Consider the following 8,365-nt stretch of genomic DNA (forward strand, 5'->3'; position numbering starts at 1 on the left):
TGCTTACTCGGTGCAACTGGCCCAGATCACGTGCGCTCGGCCTCTTTTATTGGTACTGTGTCACATGACCTGTGACATCAGTGGTGGGTGGGTGTTCAGTGTAGTTACAGGCTCAGCACTAGAATGCTGACTTGTGCTGGGCATTACATACCTCCCCAAATTGGTTAAAAATTAAACCAAACATGAAAAAGTCCAAACACCTGTGGGGGAAAGAAAACACAGAAAATAACATTGGACTTGCGCTTTCAAAAAGAGTCTCTTTGGCTGCTTGCAAGCCGCAGGCAGTATAGTTCTTGCGTTTTGAATTAGCAGTTCTTGGTGGCACGGTTCTTAGTTGTTCGGCGGGTTCATTCTTTCTCTGTCGGCTGTTCTCAGCCCTGCCTTTTGCTTTGCTCTCTTGGTGACGAATGGTTCAAGAGAGATGGATGACGTGGTTGTTGTTTGCCTTCAGGCTTCTTTCTCTCCAAGCTGGTTGCGTGATGTTTCCAGGCAGGCTTCAGTGTGTTTCTTAGCAGGTGAATAGAGTAGGTGCGAACATCCCTCTCACTAGGATGCCCCTCTCGCCGGTTTTCTTCTGCCACAAGATGTCCGGGAGGACCTCTTTGCCAGGTTTCCACTGGACTGGTGTTTTTGGTCGCGTTGCTCTACCATAGCCTTCGGGCCGTGAGCAGGGCGCTCCACGAGCCTCACCGTCGTGTCCTAGTTCCACCTGAAGGTTGAGTTGTCGACTCTCTTCATTGCTCTCGAGGCTTTCATCCTCTTGGGTCCTGCAGACGTGCTTCTCTAGATCTGTCTCCCGTGCGGGACTTGCTGCCACCAGAGTCCCTTGAGGCTTCTGATACTGGTCTGCCACGGGCTGGTGTGAGGTAGGTCAGGTCCTCCACTCCCGGAGTCCTGAGTAGTCTCGCCATCCAATCTTCCGCTCAGACCCCAGAGGTAGATGTCGCCAACAGTCTATCTTGCTCTCTTCTGCGTTCGCCATGTGGATGGATGGCTCGTAGGTGGTTGTCTTTGGTCTGCGCTGCCGGTGTTCTTGCCAGGCTTGTCTTCCATTGCACTCAGGTGTTCCGGTGCCTGTTACTTTCCTACTTTGCGCAGGGGTGGCTTCTTTCTTCTTTTCTTAGTGGCGGCGGCCACTCTGTTCTTTCTTCCCTCTTCTTAACCTGACAGTCGTGCCACTCTGATTACTTCTTCCTTCTTTTCTTCGTAGTGGCGGTGGCCACTCTGTTCCTTCTCCTTTATTTGGTGGCGGCATGCCACTCCGAGCTTTCTTCTTCTTTTCTCCTCGCGACGTACCCTGGTCCCCTTTTCTTCATCTTCTCTGGCCAGGCTTCCCCATGCAGCGCGCGCACTCTGCACGTGTCTTCCTGGTCTTGTCCTAGTCCTAGGACACTGTCTTCTTGTCACTCACTTCCAGGGTTAGCGTCGCGACCTTCACACTTCTTTCTGTCGATTTCGTTAATTAGTGTGGTTGAAGTTCGTGGGTCCAGGTCCTCGGACCGCGCCTCGTCTGAACTTCTAGGACCTTGTGCTGGTCCCTTCTGCCGAGGTCTGGCAGGTAGGTTTCGTGGTGCTGAACTTCTTGGACCTCGTGCTGGTCCCTTCTGCCGATGTCCGGCAGGTAGGCTTCGTGGTGCTGCGCTTCTTGGACCTCGTGCTGGTCCCTTCTGCCGATGTCCGGCAGGTAGGCTTCGTGGTGCTGAGCTTCTTGGACCTCGTGCTGGTCCCTTCTGCCGAGGTCTGGCAGGTAAGATTTGTGGTGCTGAGCTTCTTGGACCTCGTGCTGGTCCCTTCTGCCGATGTCCGGCAGGTAGGCTTCTTGGTGCAACCATCTGGCTGGTCGACTTCGTGCTTTGTGACCAGGCTGAGTGGTCAGGTTGTTTCTGTGTTGAATCTTCAGTTCTGCGGGTTGTCTGCACAACCATTTTCTTTTCATCTCAGTTCAATTGCTTTGGTGCGCAACTGGGTGCGCTCTTCGGGTGTTCCCTTGTGACTTGCTGCTTTGGGCTAGTGCTGTCCGCACTGCTGCGCATTTGCGTCATGCGCTTTCGCACTTCCTGGTGCTGGGTTCTAGAACCATCGTTGGTTCGTGTGGGGTGTTCTTACTTTCGCCATTCTGCTGCAGCGACGGCCTGTGGCCACCAGGCATCGCTGTCTTCTCTTCTGGCGTGGCGTAGATGCTTCTGGAGGGTTGCGTCACCACTCCGTTGATGTTCTTCTGGTCTTGCTTCTTCTGTTTGGTGTTGGTTGCGATTCTTGTGGACTTTCTCTGGGCGCACTTGCGGCGTGCTTTCGAGTGTCTTCTGAGGAGTTTTTTGCACTCCTGTTGGCAGAGGTGCTCTTTGCGTTTCTGGCGCGCCCCCGCGCTGTCGCCGTTTGCCTCTGGGTAGTGTCTCGGTACGACTGTAGTCAGTGTTGCTGTGCATTTACCTTCATGCTTGGCTGTGTTCTCAGTTGTGATGTGGTCTTATTCAGTTAGTATGGTGAGCTTGGTCGCTTTCTCCTTTCCTTGCCTGGAGGGAGCTGGTTACTTTTCCTCTAGAATGTCCTGCGTGGAGTTGCTGCACTCCTGACGCGCTTCTGGGGTCCCTGGCGCGTTCTCGGGGTCGTCACCCTTTTATCTCCTCGGGCTGTGTGATGATTTGGTGGCGTTCTGGTGTACCAGTGTTCTTGCGCTTGGTCAGTTTATCCTGGCGTTGTTTCGCAGTCACCTGGTGCGGAGCTCCTTCACTCCTTGCGCCGCCTTGTGCAGTGCTATGCTATGCTGTCCTGGTGGCGATGGTGTGTCGCTGTGCAGCGTCTTTGGTCGGGCTTCCTTGTCGCTGTGTGGCGTTCCTGTTCCAGTCTGGCGTGGCGCGGCGCAGTACCACTCTCTGTTTTCTGAAGTCTTGTGGTGGCGCGGCGCCACTGGCGTGTCAGGTAGCACTGGTTTGCACTTTGCTGTGTCCTTTTGAGCGCTCCCCAGCTTGTTCTCCTCTGTTGGGCGTCTGCTTTCGTTTGGTGCGCTTGGGGCTATACTGCAGGGCTGCAGTGGTCAGTTTACCTTATCAGTAGGTCTGGGCTGCAGCAGCGTGCTCTGTGCTGCCTTGTTTTCCCCCTGGCACCCGGTTGCCTGTTGGCTCGTGTCGCTCTATGGCATGTAAGTTGCTGCCATAGGGTAGCTCCTTCGTGCTGCTGGGTGCAGTGTTGCTCGCTGGCCACTGGGTGGCGGCATTGCTTGTGGGGGGGGTTCTTGTGTTGGCTTATTTTCTTCATCTGCTGCAACACTTGTGGGGGCCATGCACTCTTGGCTGCGCTGTGTGTCTATTTGGCTTGTTTCTGTTAAACCCCTGCAATTCCCGCTGGTGTCCACTAGATGGCAGGGAAGCTTTCAAATCGAGTCCGGTTCAGTTGTGCTGCAGATTGGCTCAACGTTCGGCTTCACTGGGTCAGAGATGCCGGTACTTGTGGGCAGAGTTCCTCTCCGTTTGCTGCCGCCAGAGACATGCATGCAGCTAGATGCTACTGCACGCCTTCCCTCTCCGTTGTGGTGAGTCGGTGCCTACTTTGATGGGGAGACCTGGCTCAATTCCACGCTGGTCGAGCTAGCTGTTTTGTGCTTGTTTCCCGTCTGTCCCCGCCCGCAGCAGGCTCAGTTATTACGCTGCATGGGGGGGTATTTGAATGCTGTTACTGGAGTAGGCTGGCTCCGATCTGGGCAGTGTTAGAGCCCGCGAGAGGGCAGTTCAGCAGGGGTCTCGACGGGCTGGCAGGCTTTGACTCCTACGCGGGTGGGCACCGCGTGGGTCTCTATTTTGTGAGGTCCTCTGGTGCTGCCAATGCGGGTGGGCTCCGCTCGGCTTGGCATATCGCGGATGGGCTCCGCTTTATGTAGTTCCGGGCGGCGCTAGGAGGCGGCCGCCATTATCCCGGTTATGTTAATTGCGGGTGGGCTCCGCTTTTGGTTTCATAAACGTATGGGCTCACCTTCGGCCAACGGGCCTCTCTTGATCCGCGGGTGGGCTCCGCGAGGGCTTCCCGATAGGTGGGCACGTTCGCGGCCGACGCGGGTGGGCTCCGGTCGGTCCGCACTTTCTTCAGTCTCACTTGCGGCCGGTACAGGTGGGCTCTGGCCGGTCCGCTTCTCCTCTTGGGGGCACCGCCACGGCAGGGCGGCATTCAGCAGGCTTGAGAGGTGCGGGGTGAGCTCCCGGTCACCTTCTCTTTTCCTTTCAGGCCCGGGGCTCGACGGGCCTCTCGGCGGCTGGCACGCTTCAAAGGGGGTGTGCTGTCGATGCAGGCAGCTCTCCTCTTCCCTTTTCCTCGATGTTTCTTTTAGCTGGCACGCATGGGCACAGCTCCGCCCTCGTCGCCATTGTAGGGTCGGGCCTAAGGCCCTCATGCTGGAAAATGACTGGGACGCAGGACACACGGTGCAACTGGCCCAGAGCACGTGCGCTCGGCCTCTTTTATTGGTACTGTGTCACATGACCTGTGACATCAGTGGTGGGTGGGTGTTCAGTGTAGTTACAGGCTCAGCACTAGAATGCTGACTTGTGCTGGGCATTACAGGAACCATTTCTTGTTTCAGTTGTTTATAAAGAGAGGACAGACATAGTCCATTCAGTGAGGTGGGGGACGAACTCTGCAGCACTGAATGGTGAGTGGAAATTACAGTATTAACCAAGAAATGCAGTTGCCTATTCTTCCTGGGTGCCATGTTGTGTAATCTCATCTAGGGTTCAGAAGATTGCTTAGACCAATTGATGTGCTGAGTAGCAGTCAGGCACCATCTGAATTGATGAAGTTGACCAGTAGTGATGAGAGGTAAAGAGAGTGCAACCGTCCGCATATGCCATGAGCTTGATGACACATGTCGCAAATACTGAGGGTTCACATGGTGGCCTGGATGAGTATGAGGTTGTAGAGCATGTGTTGCTGCAGGCTGGACCTATTCTATCTAAACACTTAAAGACTAAATTGTGGCAACAGGTCGGTTGCATTTTGTAGAAGCATAAATGAGATATTGAACAACTGTCTTTCAGGTTGTGTTTATTGTGATTGTATTAACCCCACAGCTGTACAAACCCTGGACTTTGCAGTTAGGCCAATGGAGGGGGGGCGGTGGGGAAGGCCCATGTGCTGTTTATTCTTGTCAACTTCTCCTTGCGTATCAGAACTGAAGGATTATGTAGAAAGGAGGTGGATAAGAAAAGACACAAAATAGCAGAAGTCGAAACCCGCACCTGTCCTCGGCATTGTGAGAATGTGGTAATGCTTTGATGAGATTTCTGTAAATATTTCGCTGCCGCTTAGCTTGCACAATCTATTATGTACATGCATTCCTGACTCAGCTATGTCAATGATGTTAAAACAGTATAGGTAGATTGCACCAGCTGCGTCGGGAAGAGTATACTTGGAAGTAGAAATACTTTGTCTCTCTCAGCTTTAAGTCTAAATACATATTCCTCCATGACTGTGTTTGATTGCGTTCTCTCATTAACAGACTAGTGTGTCTGATTTGTGTGTTCACAATTTGGACCCTGGATGGATTGAGAGGTGGTAGAATGCAGACAGGCCCATTAAGAAAGGCTTCTGCAGGCGCACAGGGAGAGGTGAGCCAGGGCTAAATGTGATTGTTGCTTTGGGTGTGTGTAACAGGTCCATGTTAGCTCTTGCTGTTGTAGGGGAGCTTAGAGATGTGAGCTTCAGAATGCCCTAGATGACAGAGTCAAGATCTGAATCTCTGGGTTTCTATACTTGTCTGGTGGTGACCGGTGATCCCCTGAAACAATGGTAATAGTAGAGAAGATCTTCTGGCCTACTTCATCCCTGCCCCCCCCACCCCCATCGTAGGGTCAACAACACATCTCCCTATTGTGAATACGAGCTTAGAAATGTAGGCCAGTACTAGGTAATGGCAACAATTTTCTGGAACAAAAGCTATTGTAGTATGGAGATTATCAATTCTGTGGCATTGGAAAGAAGGTTGTGGAACTAGGGAAAGACGGTAATCTCTGACGTGCAAATGTCACAAGAGTCTTTTCGCAGAACAATATCCACCCCACCTATGATTCCTTCTGATATAAGTGCTGTAAAAAATAATGATTAGCACAACAAAAATGCTCTTTTTTGAGAACAGAGCGATACAGATTGGCACAAATGTATGAAAGGTGCATTTTCAGACATGCTCCTGAGTGGTTGGTGAGATTTGTTTATGCATGAGCAGTTATATATTTGTTACCATTTGTGCAATATTACACAGACACATTCTATTCCCATAGATTTACACTGGATCTGTGTTTCCATTCTTTCTCCCACCATACTTTCCAACCTTTACATTGTCTTTGAGTCGACTTTCATTCACTTTTCTTTTCGCCTTTAAGTCACCTGTATCTCACTCAGGTTTTCAGGTTTTTAATGTCTTTATTTCAATAATAAAATCATATAAGACAAAAATAAAAAAACATTACAAAACATAATGAGCATATTATACACTTTAAGGCTAAAACAGATTATTAAATTTTGTTAGTTATACAAGACAAATATAAACCCGGGACTAAAAAGCAAAGTTTAGCAAAAAAAAATTTAACTTAGTAAAATCTTGCATGGTACAATTAAGATGGATTCCTTCTAGCCCTAATTGCCCATGCCCAACCTAAGAATTTGGCCAAGCATATCACAAAAATTTCCGAGGTGTTAGTTTTCAACATCCAGATTGCCTCGGAAGACCTTCTACAGGAAAGACATTTGAACAGGGGTTTTAGCCATGTGGAACGGGGCTCAGAATACTGCGGACAGGCAAACAATAGATGACCTTCTGTTTCTTTTTCGTCTGGGCACCAGCTACAGAAACTAGAGGAGGTTTTACCCCAGGATGAAGTAAATGAATTCAAAGGTAAGGCACCCACGCGAAACTGATGATAAAGTTTCTTGTCCAGTGGTCTGGTGATGATGTCCCAGTAAGTCTCACGGGAGGGGTCTAGCTTAAAGCTTAAGAATCGTCCCGTGAGGTTACCAGAGCTGGAAGCAGTTACCAAAGAATGGCGGGTTGAAGCCCAAAATAGTTCTTTGAATTCTTTTTTTGATGGAAAAGTGTTGGTGCTTGGGGAGACCCACAGATGTTTGAGACCCATGTTGTGCAGGCTCTTTTTCACCGAACGAAGCCAAGGGATTCGTTCTGAGCCCCCCATGGACCTCACCTCTGCTAACTCCTTAGCAAATAGTATGAGATCCGGGCAGGTCCATAAGCGCCTCCAAGTAGCCACTACTCGGAATCTCGCCATGTCTGTGATTGGTTGGCAACCCATATCATGACAAAGGGGTATCTCACTCACTCTCTCCCTATTGTTCTCTCTTTCCAGTGAGTCTTACTTTTCTTCTTCTCGTGCTGCCTCATATTTTTAAAGCTTCTTTTAATTCCAGTCTCAATGATTCCTTAACTCCATCCTCAGCTTTCGTGATCACTTTTTCTTTATTGCTCTCTCTCTCTCTCTCCATCTCGCCCCACCCCCATGGCAGTTCCTTCCACTACATCCTTTTATTTTTGTCTAACGCTTCCTTGTTACATACATTCAGTCGACTTACTTTGGTTTCTTGTGCACTGGAATCGATGTTTGTAAACTTGAATGACAATTCTCGTAGGAGCTGCGATGCCGATCATAATTTTCCAGTGTCTCAGTTGAGGAGGCATCGAGGCCACTTGACTGCTGGTACCTCAGACCATCTGTCTGTGTACTGTTTCTCTACAGAAAAAGACAATGAACATCATATAAATACATTCTGATTCTCCCACAAAGCTCCAATCCATATTAAGTGCTTTAAAATTAACAGTCACACAGGAGTTACCTTCACGGTAATCATCTGTTATCGTCCACCGGGGGCCTTCAGTGCCCAGCATCAACAATCGCTACTTACTTCTCTTTCCAACATGGCGACTTCCCACAATAAGCTAATTATCTTAGGGGACTTTAATCTATGGCCTAACGGTCCTTTAGATATTGGACTGCACAACCTTTTGCTCTCTTGTGAGAGCGTGGGGTTGAAACAGCTAGTCAGGGAACCCACTCATAGAGCAGGGCATCGACTTGACCTTATTTTTCCACCCCTCAGCTAGTACATTTGAATGATATCTTGCCCATGGCCTGGACTGACCATTCTCTCCTTAAATTCTACATCAACTGTAAGGGAGCTAAAATACCGGCACGCAGTACCTCCTCTGAAGTTTCGTATAGAGATTGGAAAGCTCTGGAAAGGCGGAGAACTTCTGGTGCTGTGTTCCAGGTGGAGGATAGCTTCTCCCCAAATCTTCCGGCCGAGGATAACTATGAGGCCTTTTGTCTCAGGATATCGACAACTATTGACTCCCTAGTTCCATTAAAAAAAT

At 50.0% G+C, this 8,365-nt stretch overlaps 1 protein-coding gene across 1 annotated transcript in view; it reads right to left on the bottom strand.

The window, feature by feature from the left end:
* The window catches only part of LOC144798009 (ATP-binding cassette sub-family C member 12-like), a 2,245,771-nt gene extending 2,237,860 nt beyond the window's left edge, over positions 1–7,911 (bottom strand). Inside the window, exons 1-2 of the mRNA XM_078668799.1 lie at positions 7,897–7,911; positions 7,567–7,724 (exon numbers count right to left, since the gene is read on the bottom strand). Of these exons, the coding sequence (XP_078524925.1) occupies positions 7,567–7,724; positions 7,897–7,911 (173 nt within the window). The remainder of the gene's footprint in view (positions 1–7,566; positions 7,725–7,896) is intronic.
* Between the last annotated feature and the right edge of the window lie 454 nt (positions 7,912–8,365).

Source organism: Lissotriton helveticus, chromosome 12 (genome assembly GCF_964261635.1).
Source record: "Lissotriton helveticus chromosome 12, aLisHel1.1, whole genome shotgun sequence".
NCBI classification, from domain to species: Eukaryota; Metazoa; Chordata; class Amphibia; order Caudata; family Salamandridae; genus Lissotriton; species Lissotriton helveticus.